At 35.6% G+C, this 15,738-nt stretch overlaps 1 protein-coding gene across 1 annotated transcript in view; it reads right to left on the minus strand.

Annotated features, from left to right (window-relative positions):
- LATS1 (large tumor suppressor kinase 1) overlaps nt 1–15,738 on the minus strand; it is a 25,829-nt gene continuing 10,091 nt past the window's right edge. Inside the window, exons 3-7 of the mRNA XM_055433026.2 lie at nt 13,128–14,626; nt 10,087–10,669; nt 7,465–7,647; nt 7,150–7,256; nt 1–5,579 (exon numbers count right to left, since the gene is read on the minus strand). Coding sequence (XP_055289001.1) covers nt 5,070–5,579; nt 7,150–7,256; nt 7,465–7,647; nt 10,087–10,669; nt 13,128–14,626 — 2,882 coding nt within the window. The 3' untranslated portion in view covers nt 1–5,069. The remainder of the gene's footprint in view (nt 5,580–7,149; nt 7,257–7,464; nt 7,648–10,086; nt 10,670–13,127; nt 14,627–15,738) is intronic.

Below are 15,738 nucleotides of genomic sequence, written 5' to 3' on the forward strand. Positions count from 1 at the left end.
GGGGCGGGGGGTGCGCTGTATTAGTAAAAGGAAAACTTAGGATGGAAGCTGGAGAACAAGAGCAGTCGGTGTCAGCCCCTCTGGAAGCTAGGTACCCTTGAGAACCCCCCTTTCCTCAACAGAACAAATTTAACCCTTCTCTGGGAAATGCAACTCAAAGCCCCACCCAGATTCTGAATCCACCAAGATTCCAGGATCTCTGGGTGACTTTACGGAAGGGAGAAGACGGGCTACTTGGGAGAACAATAACTGCCTGTGTTTCAAACATAAATTTGATATCCTCCCTTCATACACGTAAGCGGATACACTGTCTGTGTATTTGCATTTGGCATAACAAGGTATGGTCACAATTTAAGCATGCCAACCATGGATCAAAAATGTATTAAAATGACGAAGCTAATGAACTAGCTAGAAGGAGGGTTCCACAATGGCACTGGCCAGCTCCATGGTCCATGTGGCAGAAGGAGCTCCCAAGAAGGGCCGCCACCAGTGTGTATGGCTGAAGCTGCCCCTACCTCAACGGGAGACTCTCCAAGACCAGCAGTGTGTATCTCCCATTCAGCTGTCAGCAAGAAGATGGTGTGGGAGTCAGGGGAAATAAGTCTGGGCAAAGACAAATTCAACTGTGATGCAGGCCTGCTGAAACCATAGCCAGCCTGGTGGAGAGCTCTTGGATGATGGTGGTGATGACATATGAAGGCAAACACACTGTATACAAGAGTTAACAGAATTAAAAGGGGAAATGGGTTGCATGGAGTCCTTATCACCTCTCACCCACCAAAAATATGCTAGGTAACTAAAAGGACAAATAATTAATGGGAAATTTTAAAAAACAGTAGTAAAATGAATCATAAGCATAATTCAATTTGCATCAGTTACACAACAGTCTCATTTAGACCAAATATAATTTAAAGTGTGTGCAGACGAGGATAAAAGGAGACCTAAGAATGATGGTAATACTTGAAAAGGGGGGGAAAAAAACCCCTAAATATTTGTTCATCCATGTAAAATGGATTTAAGGTATAACATCAACATATATATTTGGTAGGCAGTTCATGTGATAAAGTAAAAGACTGTAAATAAAGGAAAAGAGATTAGCCAATAACTTCACATTTTAAAAATCATAAACTGGACTCAAATGATACTAGACGCAGAGTTTAATAATTGAAAATTATTATTTTAAACCTGTACTGACCTAAAGGAAGCCTTTAACATGAACTATTTATTGTACTTATATTGGACAAAATGAAAACATTTTACTGGGTTACACTAACTCTATTCAGTTTGCCTTAATCTAAGTAGGAATTATCACTGTATATATATATATATGATATATATATATATAGGAGAAGGCAATGGCACCCTACTCCAGTACTCTTGCCTGGAGAATCCCATGGACAGAGGAGCCTGGTAGGCTGCAGTCCAAGGGGTCTCTAAGAGTCGGACATGACTGAGCGACTTCACTTTCACATTTCACTTTCATGCATTAGAGAAGGAAATGGCAGCCCACTCCAGTGTTCTTGCCTGGGGAATCCCAGGGAGGGGGAGCCTGGTAGGCTGCTGTCTATGGGGTCGCACAGAGTTGGACACGACTGAAGTGATTTAGCAGCAGCAGCAGCAGCATATATATATATATTTTAATTCCAAAGTATCAGATTTTTTACCATAAATTTTCTGAGAATAAAGATTAAATTTTTGAATTAAAAAAATCAACCTACCCTAAAAGCTTTCCACACATAATTTAAAGATTTGAATTTTGCTTTTTTTTATTATTATGATCCCAGCAAATATTACACTAGAGAAAATGATTGGGAAAATACAAATAGATTCATTAAAAACACAGGCTGATTATTCATTTCTACTACATTCATAAGTATGCAAAACAATTCAGTTATATTGCAAAGCTGTAATTCCTTTTCCTAACAAAGCATTACTTTATAAAACTGTAGTGTTGTACTGATTCAATTTTAATACAAAATACTTATATACATAATACAATATAAAAGTAAACTGTGGTATATAGTGCCTTCACAAGGGATCTATTAAGGCGCTTTACAAATATACCATTATATTGACCAAAATTACTTTTTGTTTTAGATTAAAACAAACAGGCTAAATGTTTTACTTTAAATACCAAAGGGATTTTTGTTTATTTTTGTTTATTAAAGAAAAATGTCTAAAGTACCTTAGGTAACAGCAGCAGCAATATCTAAAAATCCTCCCACTGTATTCTCTAATTTCAACATATTAAGTAAGAATAAATCATTTCCACTCACAGTTTTGCACTTTGCAACAGCAGAAGGTAATAACTTTTTAAAAAAGTCAATTTCAAAGTGACTTCTTAGTCATACATTCTATAGTTTCTATTACAAATAAGGTAGAAAAGATATAGCAACAGGGCCTGCCTTAGGACATCACTGGACAATACATAACTGTATCTATAATTACATAATTACACATTTCATAAATACCATTGATATGCATAAAAGGGGAAAGTATAAGAAAGACAGCAAGTTTTTTTTGTTTGTTTTAATGACTGGCAAAACTATTTTAAAATGAAAACATGATTGATCAGTGTTTTCACTCTATTTCAACTGAGAGCATATAGATTTCTGACACTGGTCTCATCTTTTTGGCAGGAAGCACCAGATTCCTACTGGAAGACTGGATATAGTTTGGGAATAAGTCAGTTGAATGTAGTTTAATAGTCTGGGAATATGACAGTATATCCAAACTGTTAAAAAACGCAGATACTAAAGGCTTGTACACTGCTTCATTTAAATACAAAAAGTTTATACTGTCAGAGGAAATTTAAAAGGATACACTATTTGTAGTGTCTGTTACATTTGAGGAATAAGGGCAACACAGATTTTGTGGGGAGAGGGGGAAGACAGCACCTTGGTTTTTCTACAATGTAACTGTAACAAAGTTGTTTCTGTACTGTATTGCACCACAGTCCGGAAATAAAAACTAAATGGAAATTTCAATAAATCTGAGAAAGCCTGAAGAGCAAGGGGGGTAGCAACAAAAGTTCTTGAACTAATTTGTTTTGCATAGAATTTTACAGGACTAATCAATTGCTCCATGAAGTGAAGACTGCCGTCTTACACAGTGTATTTTCTCACAATTCTGAGTAGAGGTCCTTCAAAATATTTCTATATTAAGCCTGTAACAAGTCAAACATTTATGTTAGTGCCCTTGAAAGGGTGTTTAAAGTGGAGCGCTGTACCAGAAAGAGAGGCATTCATAAGGATATCTTATCACATGGTACAGACCTTTCTCATCATAAATTATCAGTGTTTATACAAGATGTGCTAATCTGAGCACTAATCAGTAAATTTAAAGCAAAGTTGTTAATTTAATGTATCAGTGTTCTTACAGGATAGAGGTCCATAACCAAGAGTTTGTGACAGGTTTCAACACATCCAACTGCAATGCGACATCTTAGGCATATGTGATGTGCATTTTTCTGGGAAGAGAGCTCACAATTTTCATCGGATTCTCAAAACGACCAATAACTGCCAAAGACCCACCATTACATAGTGGGTTATGCAGTGCTCTGAGAAGGCCACCTACGAAAACGTTAAGTGTGAGCTAATTAATCTTTGCCCTCCCCAATTCAACTGGAACAGCTTTGCCCTTTTTTTGCCTTTAATTTTACTTACATATATGATTCCATTAGCTTTTATATGAATAAGTTTGAAAATCACTAAAATTATGCCTCTTATCCACAGATACTAAGTTTTGATAAAACAATTCCCTACCAGTGGAGCTTAAGACAAGCAAATAAAATACAAATTTTACTAATGTTAGAATAGAGCCCTTTTCCCCTTCCTAAAAGATAGGCTAAATGTATTTTGGTATGAAACAACAGGTTGTCCTTAAAACCTAAGTATTATATATAATAGTAATGCTGAAAGACATATTATTTAACTTTAAATAAGTTATGAGGTTCTGAATTTTCTAAAAGACCACTATGTATTTTTTCCTAATTACTAATGGCCACATTATTAGGAGTTACATAATAATAATAATTTTTTTCACCAATTAATCTGACCATAGGTAAAATACTGCCAAATAGCCAGACTTTCCTTTGCCAGTAACAGTCCATGTATGCAGCACTGTTTTGAAAGAGGGAATCTATAACATTGGATACCCACAAGTAAGTTCTAATCAAAGTTTTATATGAAGTTGAAAATAATCTCTCTGCTTAACATGTGGAATTATTATTTTTTTAATTTCAGAGTCAAAATATGAAAGATCTTAGCTTTTAGTATTGAAACTTTTAATTTATGGCAGCTTTATTCCCTTTAAAAACTGAAAGCAGCATTAAAAATACCAGTATGGAAAGAAAAATGTAGTGATTTGCTTCTTTCAAAGTCATTAATTTTTGAGATATGTTAAAAAATTAAATATTCTACAGAGGGGGAAAAAAGATAAGCTGCACTATTTTTCATTTGGATGAGCATACTATATTTCATTTTTGTATTTCATATTTTGTATTCATATTCAACTTTGTATTTATTTATCAAATGTGAATTATACAGATTATCATTAGCCTAGGAACACTCACCATCATGATGCCTTCATTTCTATAGCTTATTTTTTCCAAGAAAAAAGTTATGGGGAAAGAAAAAAATAAAAAACAGCCCTGTAAATGTAGGGTATATTTCATATTTGGTTAAAGCAAGATAAAACTAAAACTGTCTTTCAAAAATTTTCCAAAAATTCTTGTTTTTTTAAAATTATTTAGCATTATGTACACATAGATAACAGGCTTCTCCTTTTAAACAAAGCACTATTTTTTAAGTACTTTAAGTACCAAGAACTGACTAAAATATTCAGCTCATAATTTACTTTATAACAAATTTTTTCTAAATTACTGATTAAAAAGGCTGGAATAAATTAATATTTAAAAGGATTTCCCATAATTTAGGAACATAAAATATTGTACACAGAGCACACATACATAGCTCTGTCACATTTGCATAATTTTACTCTCAGAGCTTCAAAAAACCCTGCGTTTCAGGCCTTTTTGCAAATCCTCATTACAACTATTTCCTAGTGTGTCAAACATACACTAGATCACGATTTTTCATCTCTGAGCCTGTGTGCTGATCATCTTCATCTGACTGCTGCTCTGAGCCTTGTGAATTAATATATTCATATTCAATAGGTTTTGGATAATTATAAGGGTAGCCATTGTCATCAAAAAACCTCCGAAAGGTAAATTCATAGAAAGCATGTTCAGGGTGCTTTCCATTTTTATACCATCCGTTTAGAGTGTCGTTTACATTTTCTTCCTCATTATCATCACTCCGTAACTTGTCAGGATCAACAGGATCAAAATTTGATGTATCTGTTGGGTGTGTGATTTTAGGAATGTATGAAGCAGATTGCTGTCTCAGGTCACTGGAAAAATCAATTGTTTTAAAAAATGGATGAGCTTTTATTTCATCAGCACCATTCTTGCCTAAGCGATCTTCTGGTCCTCGGCAGAGTTTAATAATAAGATCAGAGGCTTCAGGACTCAGTTTAGCTTGTGGTGGGATGTGAAGAGATGTTTGCCAGTTGATAACCTTTAAAGAAGATTTTTAAAAATTAGAAGGAAAGAGGTAAGAAAAACAAATTTCCTCCAAGTTTTATATGAAGAAGTCTTACTGGACTATTTGTGTTTGTGTGTTTTTAAATAAACTGCATGGTATTTCACATTCCTTACCTTTATTTTTTTGGTTTGTTTTTTGGCCACGCCACACAGCTTGTGGGATCTTAGGTCCCTGACCAGGGATCAAACCCATGCCTCCTGCATTGAGAATGCAGAGTCTTAACCGCTGGACTGCCAGGGAAGTCCCTGAAATTATTATACTTTCAAACTTTTTTTTTTCTCTCTGCTGTTGAGACTGCATAATTTCTACTGATTTTTCTTTAAGTTCACTGATTCTTTCCTCTTGCCAATATCATACTATCTGCATTAGTGTAACTTCCTCATAAGTCTTAAAATGAAGTAGTTGATTCCTCAAACTCTCCTTTTAGGTTTTTGTTATCAGTTTCTTTGTCTACCCAAATGAATTTTAGAATTGCCTCACCTATTCAATTGGTTTTTACATATTACTCTCATATCCTACAACCGTATTAAACTCACTTATTAGTTCTATGGAGGTTTTCACAGATTGCCTGAGATTTTCAATATAGAAAATTATGCCACCTGTGAATAAAGCAAGTTTTGTTTTTTTTCTCACCTTTATGCTTCTTCTTTCATTGCTGCATTACACTGGCTAAGACATCCAGAACTATACTGAATAAGACTTAGACCAGACATCCTTGCCTTGTTCTTCATCTTTAGGGAGAAAGCATCCATTTTTTCACACACAGCACCCACACAAACATGTATGTATTTCTACCTATGCATTTGTTTCATATGTACATATGTATTAAAATGAAGGCAAAATAAAGATACTTTCAGACAAATCTGACACAAAACCTGAGAGAATGTATTGCCAGTAAACCTGTAACAAAAGAAATTCTGAAGGAAGTTTTAAATATAATGTATTAAATGAGGTGACAGACAGAAGCTATAACTTGAGGAGAGTATGTCAAGACATGCTCAAAGGATGATTAAAAATAACCAGGAGTGAAACAGAAAGGAGGGAAAGCTGTGAAACGTGGGAGAGAAAGAAGGGCATTCCATACAGAGGGAATGGTAAGGACAAAGGCACAGAGGAAAGACTTGGACATTATAGACAAGGCCACTAGAAGGTTTCTTAAATGGGATAATTTATGATCAAAATTGTGAGCAGCTTTTCATTTAAGTGCTAGGGAGATACAGACATTTGTTAGTAGTCTGGGGCCAGAATGTACGTGAAAGGAAACAAAGCCAGCAGTCAGTAGAAAGAATAAATTGGAATACATCTTCAAAAGGTACTGGAGACTTGTACGAGGGAGAAGCATGGATGTAGTGCATGAATGAGGAAGGATATGAGGGTGGTAAACAGTCATGGTGGAGATCACACGTGGAATTTTAGCGGGTTCCTATATCCTTACATGCTCATTCTTTAACTGTAAATTAAGGTGCTCTAAATAAAGGACTGATAAAGGTGTATGATACTGGGGCTTCATAACAATTATTTTGGTACAGATTCTACACCTTACCTTCACTTGTGTTTCAAATGGTGTCTGTGCCAAGAAAGGCGGCTGTCCCACCAACATTTCAAAAAGAATAACACCAACACTCCACCAATCACACAACTGTGTATAGCCTAAAATTAGACACCAAATTTATGGTTATTCATAAGCACTTTTGAAAAAAATGCTCAGAATGAATACAATCAAAATTAATATTAAATCACTAATTTATACTATAGAATTAATGCTTTTATTGTAAACTTGAACCATGAGCCATATTCTCCTGTAAGTTTCTGCTGGCCAACAGGCATAATGAGATTCTTTATAAGACGAACGTTCTACCTGTTCGTAACAAGACTTCAGGCGCAATATAATTAGGAGTCCCAACCAAAGAGTGTGCGAGACACCGCTGGTGCTGGCGTGCAGCTCTCCGCTCCAGTGGTTTCAGTCTATCACCACATCGACAGTTAGAGGGGTCACCCCACTCATTACTGAAATCCATGCTATCTTGCCGTGGATGGTCACCTGTATAGTAAAATAAATATATACATAAATACAAACAGCAAGAGTAAACCTATCTGTTTAATCTTTAGACATCCTAATTTAGAGTTAACGACACTTCCCCGTGTTGACAAGCTAAGACACAATGTATGCCGAATCACTGATGGTGTGCTTATTAATAACTAGAGACTGTACTCTTGAAGTACCAATAGGACAAGACTTACACTAAGAAAAATTAGCCTAAGATGCAGTAATTTACTCAACAATAAATGATGACAATAAAAATTATTGAGTAGGCAAGACTGAGAACTTGTTATTCAGGCTGCTCTCCCATACTATTATGGACAAAGTTTCAAACAAATTAGATTTGTGTTTCATTTATTCAGCAAATGACAACATTAACAATAAAGACAATATTCTTTTCTCAGGCAGGTTATCTGTAGGGGAAAAATATAACAAATACATATGTAAGAACCAGTGATGTGTCCCGTACAGAGAATCAACATGTGGTGATATAGCAAATGTGCTGAGGTGACATTTGTTTAAAATAAAAAAAAAAAAAAAGAGGAACCCAACAATATAAAAACCAGACAAGGCATTCTACACACAACAGTACTAGAGAGGACCAGCGTGGTTAGTAAAGGGGAGAATGGTACGAAATGGAGCAGGAGACAGCGCACATGGGTTTTACAAGCAAAAGAAACGGTGTGCCTTTTACTCCAAATACAGTGAAGATACTGGAATATACATGTATACATACATTTATACATAAGTATTAAATGAAGGCATTTCTTTTTAAACACGTATCAGACCTTTTCATTCTCTTGAAGTGATGAAAAGATCTGATATATATTTAAAAAAGAAAACTTTTAACTGCTGTATAGAGAATAGGATATAGGGAGGATAGGGTGAAACAGACCGGGTGAGAGGCTATGACAGTTCAGTTTGGACTATGATGATAACAGTGCAGATGGAGAAAAGGGAACACAGTTACAATCAAGGATGGGTGGCGGTAGTACAATTTACCGAAAGGGAGGGGGAACAAGTAGGGAGGGGGAGAAATTAAGAATCGTTTATTAGCAGTGTTAAGTTTGAAAGGCCTATTAGGAATCCTTGTGAAAGGGGGAGGACATTTCTGAAGAGATATTTGGAAGTCATTGATGCAGAGGAAGTAATTAAAGCTGTGACTGGATGAAATCACCTAGGGGGAAAAATCTGAAATTAACCTAACTGTAAAAAACAACTGGGATGTTTGATTAAAATATAATTTCTACCCTCCAGTGGAGATTTTCAGTCAGAAGATTGGAATAGAGCCTAAGAATCATATTTTTAAGATAAGCCCCAGATAAGATTCAGGTAAATCTGGGGAGATATTAAATTATGCTAACCTGAACATTAAAGTAGGTTCAGATATCTTAAGGTCTATCCATTTAATGTAAATCCACTTGTGTTCACAAGAAGCACTGGAGGCAATAATACTTACCTCAGAGGATTGCTGTGAACATTAAATCAGAATATACATAAAGCACCTAGTCATGGTAAGTATTCAACAAATGTTAGATTGACTTACACTTCCATTAGTGCTGGGAGGGATCTTGGTGAGGCAGTGTGGTATAGCAGAAATAACATGGGCCCTGTAAGCAGACAAACCTGGGTTCAAAGCCTAGCCCTTACACTTATTTTCTGTCCGACCATGGGCAAATTTCTAACTTAGCCTCAGGTTCTTCACTCTGCCTCACAATGACATTGTGAGGATTAAAGAGAATCATGTATATAAAGTGTTTAAACAAGCTGTGTAACAGTCATACAATGGAATCCTAAAGAGCTGTGAAAATAAATGTTATATGCAGGAACATAGATGAACCTCAAACAAATACAGGAAGTCAACATAGAAGAATACATGTAGAATGATTACATTTAAATAAAGGTTCAAGAGTAGCCAAAATGAAGTAATATGTTGTTCAGGGATATGCATAAAAGTATACAGAAAAGTAAAGAACTGATTATGGAGTTTTGAAATAAAGATTACCTCTATGAAGGAAAGAAAGCGAAGTGATTGTTTAGGGACTTCAAAAATACTAATAATCTAGTTCTTAAGCTGAGTGGTGTGTAGGGGGCTTTAAAAATTATTTTCAAACTATTGTATGACAGAAAAGCACAAAATTCTGTAAAGCAATTATCCTTCAATTAATTAAAAAAATTATTTTCAAATTGTTATTTGTCCAATACATTTCACATTAACAAAATGTAAAGAGATTAACTCAAAAATGTTAGTGACATTTAGAAATAATTAATTCTAACACACACTTTCATTTTATAAATCTAAGTATCTAAAGGATTCACTCACATTTATGCAATGGAGTTAAGACCTGACCCAGGACTTCTGGCTCTCATCCAGGGATAATATATTTTATTACACTAATAAATCATATGAATACATACGAATTTTATGATTTTACTTACCACTCTGGTAGTACTTAGAGTCATGTGTCCATCTGAAGCCAGTGCAGAGGCCGAAGTCAGTCAATTTAATATGACCATCACGATCAATCAAAATGTTATCAGGTTTAATATCTCTATGAATAAAACCCATTTTATGAACACTTTCGACTGCACAGGTAAGTTCTGCTATGTAGAATCGTGCCAGATTTTCTGGAAAAATGCCCATTCTAATTAATAGGCTCATCATATCACCCCCAGGAATATAGTCCATTACAAAGTATAAATTGTCTTTGTCTTGGAATGAATAATAAAGACGAACTACCCATTCGTTGTCAGCTTCGGCCAGGATATCTCTCTCAGCTTTGACATGAGCAACTTGATTTCGAAGCAGAACATCTTTCTTTCGAAGAGTTTTTGTTGCATACAAAGCCTTGGTATCTACTTTTCTTGCTAGACAGACTTCACCAAATGCTCCTATTCCTAATGTCTTTATCTTCACAAACATAGACTTGTCCATTTTAGCCCTCTTAAGACGGATGTAATTAGACTCTTTTTGGCAAAGCATCTTTCTCATTTGATCTTGGGCATCTTGAGATAATCCAACCTAGGCAAATAAACTAAATATTAAATGAGGAATTATCTTCTATACTAAATATAAAGAAATCGCTTGGAAAAGTTCAGGCATATAAAGGTTAAATGCATAATAATTTTTAATAAAGCACGTTAGAAATCTAGAACATATCTCAGAGAAAATTAATTATCAAAAGTGCAGCATAAGGGATAGTTAACAGGACACACAAGGTGAATACATATGCAGAGTCTGCTGTGGAGAGCAAGAAGATGCTATCAATGGTCAGCTTTCTACTCCTCTCAAAAAGAGTTCCCAATGTGCAATCACCAAACACGTTAACATGCACCCTCATCTATCTCTCCCTGCACATTCATCCCAAACTACATAATCAGATTGCTTTCATTATATGCATCTACTTGTGGAATGCCTATGTCTCAAATATTCTCATTTTGGTCTTCATGAAAAGAAATTCTTCCATTCCAGGTTCACTTATTCTAAAAAACTGATGTATTAAGAACAAAAGAATATCTTCTCTAATCAGCCCACTCACTAATAAGCCAGTCTTTCCTTTTATCTTTTTCAGGGCATTAGAGCAAGGGGAGGACTCACAGCCACCACCAACACAAAATGCACAGAGTGTGTCCTACCTTATCTCAAAGGGACTACTGGTTTGACCATAAGGTATCTTTTAGATATTCTGGAACATTTCAAAGAAGAGTCCGTGTGACTTACGAAGATACCAAAAAAACCAAGATAAAAAGAAAACCCAAAAACCATGTCTAAGTAGATATGGAATACCTGGATCTAGAAGGAAAGAACAGTCTATTTATGACTAGTTAATAAAGGATTAATTTAAGAATCTAAATAGAAAAGGAATTTGTTATGAAAAGTAGATAACTCTAGAAATGCAAGACTAATTAAAATACAGCAACCTCATGCTTCTGTTAGAATAAGCATTTGCATGCAAAATCTTTTAAGAAGGGTGGCATGCCAGACTTAGTAAAGAACTGGTTCTCTTAAAATCTTACTTGCCTACACAGTAATGGAGGCTACAGAAGTCAGCAAAGCTTCCAACACCATAAAAGTTTAAATCAGCTATTAGTGAAAGTGAAGAGGAAAAAGGAAAAATAAACTAAGAAAATACATACAGACAGACTTTAGTAAGAAATCCTAAGAGCTAAATATGGATAAGCCATATAGGTTATTATGGTATTTCTCACAATAAAATTCAGTTTATACCAAGAGTAACTATACTGTGAAGTCAGATCCAGAAAAATAATTTTAAAAGAACAGCTCTCTCAAATGTCATAAGAAACTTTAACACAAACGAGCCTCTTAAGATTTGGGGCAGTAGATGTAAGACTGGGAGTCAAACCTCTGAACTGTAAACATGTGATAAAAATAACAACAGTACCACCACAGTATCTAATGAAGAGAGTTACATGGAATCACAACAGATATTAATCTAAAGTGTTTAATTATTCTGATCTCTTTTTTAGTAGATTTTAATAATTGCAGGACATTTTTCTAGTACATTATAAAAATAAAATTAGAAGGGGAAATAACTGAAAGGAGATGACTCTGACACTTCTAGTAAGACCAGCCTGATGAATAAACCCCTAAGCCCCAAAACAACTATAAGGAAAAATAAATGTTTCGTAAGTTTATCAGGAGATAGGACTCAGATATTTCTAGTTTATTTTAAAATGTAAGATAATATGTAAACTCTAGAAAATAACTTTTGCTTCAATTTCCATTAAAGGGATTATGTATACCTAAACTGCATACTGCAAATTATACTTCTCTTAATTTATTACAATTTTATTATATAAAATTCTGAGTAAATTTTGAAATGCCAAAATAAAATGGTATAATCTAAAGTACTTTAATGTTCACTGACTTTTAAATAACCGATAATACATTTAGCATAAAAAGAAAAATATTAGACCACAGTATTTTAAAATAAACACCAAGCAAAATGCATGATCAAGTACAAAAACAGAAAATTTAAAAGGTTTTATACCCAGCCATAAAAGGAATGAAATAATGCCATTTGCAGCAACATGGATGTACCTAGAGACTGTCATACAGAGTGAAATAAGTCAGAAAAAGAAAGACAAATATAATATTGCTTATATGTGGAATTGAAAAAAAAAGGTACAAATGGACTTATTTACAAAACAAATCTAGAGTTATAGATGTAGAAAACAAACTTACAGTTACCAGCAGAGTAAGGAATAAACTGGGAGATTGGAACTGACACATACACACTACTATATATTACACAGATAACTAAAAAGGGCCTACTGTATAGCACATGGAACTCTACTCAGTAGTCTGTAATGGCTTACATGGGAAAAGAATCTTTAAAAGAATGGGTATACGTATATGAATAACTGATTCACTCTGCGGTACAACTGAAACTAACACAACATTGTAAGTCAACTACATTCCAATAAAAATAAAAAATAATAATATAAAAAAGTTTTACCCGCATCATTTCGTTCTCTAATTGTTTTTTACGATGTAGACGCTGCTGATGAGATTTGAGCACATTTTCTACATGTTGCTCCATGAAGAATTTAAATGCCTGAGGAGAGTAACTTTGAATACGAGATTCCCTTCGCTCTTCATCTTTCTTGTTTTTCCTAACTGTGATAGGTGAAGTGGTAATCTGTTTCTTTTCTTTATCTCCAGTATCAACACTGTCATAACTTTTTTCACTCTCATCGTCCTTAGGCAAGCTTGGCTGATCCTCTTTGCTAGACTTACTGACCGATTCATATGGAGGAACAGATGGGTTTTGGTGTAGCAGATGCTTGGGATAAGGTGGCGGCGGACCTTGATAGTTTGGAGCTTCAGCAACAGGCGGCATAACGGTACCCTCAGAAAAAGGACTAGGTGGAACACTCTGAACAGGCTGTGGTATCCAAGAAGGGTGTGTAGGTGCTAAAGCAGTCTGCAGCTCTGGTTTCAATACACGTATACTTTTCACAGGCTGTTGAATGGGAGCTGGTGTAATAGCAGTGACTGTTGTAGCTGAAGGTTGAGAATTAGCAGAATGACTTGTTCTGTTTCCTAATGGGTTATTAAAAGAATTTGACCTCACTGGTATGTTAGGTTGCCACGTAGGGATTTCATGTCCGCTGCCTGGGGATGACTGGGCAGGAGCAGATGATGACTGAGGCCAAGTTGTTTGCAGTCCAGGTACATTAATGTTATAAAGTTCCATGTTATGACTATTTCTGTTTGGCACCATCATAGCTTGAGGAATGTTCCCATTTGTGTATGATGACGGAGCAGCAGAAGCCCCTGTTTGTAAAGCAGAGGGGCTTTGTCCATTAGCTGGGGTCAGAGGATATGGAGGGGGTGGCTGCCGATTGACAGCACCAGCAGGGACAACATTCTGGTGCATCATAAAATCAGTCTGACCACTACCATTCTGAATTCCAGGTCTCCCAGGTGGAAAATTAAATTTGTTAGAACTCTGCATGATGATTGGCTGTCTGCCAACAGGAACAGAATTAATGCCTCTCTGTCCCTGATTAGGAGGATTCATCGGGGATGTGTTAAGAGGTGGTGGAGGATAGCCCTCCTGCCAGGCTCCAGGTGGAACTGGAGAGATTCGGGAGATGACATAGTCCATGTTCCCAGAATAGCGCTTTGTTTGAGAGTTTGGTTCCCATGATGGGGGAGGCGGAGTTGTACCTCTTGGAGGGGGAGTCTGGCCTCTTGGAGGTGGCGGAGGAGTGACACTCCTTACTTGAGGAGGTGGTGGGGGGTTCACTCTCTGTCCGTTGCTAGGATGAGTTTGAGTAAACGCTGTTACACCAGATCCTGACAAAGGTCTTCCTACATCGGTCTGTGAGCTGGGACTTTCAGAACGGTACGCTACACTTTCTCCTAGTGGTGGACCATGTCTCTGAGGAACTAAGGATTCTTTAGAACCCTTCCAGCTTTGTTTGCGGTTAATTGACTGTTGCACACTCCCTATGGGAATAAAACAGAAAAAAACAATATGCTTTTTAACCTCCTACTTTTTAAAAATTTAGCTTGGAATTCTAAGGCCACTAAAAGATAATATTCTTTCAAGAATTAAAAAAATAAAATTTCAGCATGTGGTTCTGTATTTTAGAATTTTATCCATTTTTGACTAGGTAATACCTTTTCATACCTTAAAATTCAGGCAGTACAAAAGGACACTGATCACTGTCCCTTAGCCAACCAATGTCACTGAAGGTAACCAATGTCATCAGTAAGATATTTTAGGAATACACAAGTAAATAGTACTAGAAAGGGGAAAGGAAACCCTCCTACACTGTTGGTGGGAATGTAAATTGGTACAGCCACTATGGAGATTCATCAAAAAACTAAAACTAAGAGTTGTCATATGATCCAGCAACACCACTCCTGGGCGTGTATTTAGACAAAACTATAATCTGAAAAGATACATGTACCCCAATGTTCACAGCAGCACTATTTACAATAGGAAAGACATGAAAGAAACCTAAGTGTCCATTAACAAGCAAATGAATAAAGATGCAGTGTACACACACACACTCACAGGAACATTAGTCATAAAAAAGATTGAAATGATGCTATTTGCAGCTACATGGATACAACTAGAGATTATCATACTTAAGTCAGAAAGAGAAAGAAACAACACACACCACTTATGTGTGGAATCTGAGAAACAAACTCACAGAAATAGAGAATAGATTTCTGGTTGTCAAGGGGGTGAGGGTGGAGGTGCGGGAGGGTGGATTGGGAGTTTGGGGCTAGCAGATGTAAACTATTATATTTAGAGTGGATAAACAACAAGGTCCTATTGCATAGCAAAGGGAACTTTATTCAATGTCCATTATGGTAATAAACCATAATGGAAAAAAATATGAAAATTAATATATATGTATATATATAAAACTGAATCACTTTGCTGTACATCAGAAACAATATAAATCAACTATACTTCAATTAAAAAAACAATATACCTCCTATATATATTATTGTGTCTGGGTCTTTTCATTAAAAAAAAAAAACCCGAAGATTCTATATTAGTACATAAAGCAGTTTTCGACTTAAAAAAAATTATTAGTTTTTCA

This window comes from Moschus berezovskii, chromosome 10 (genome assembly GCF_049115385.1).
Source record: "Moschus berezovskii isolate FMDL1 chromosome 10, NW_MosBer_1.0, whole genome shotgun sequence".
NCBI lineage: Eukaryota > Metazoa > Chordata > Mammalia > Artiodactyla > Moschidae > Moschus > Moschus berezovskii.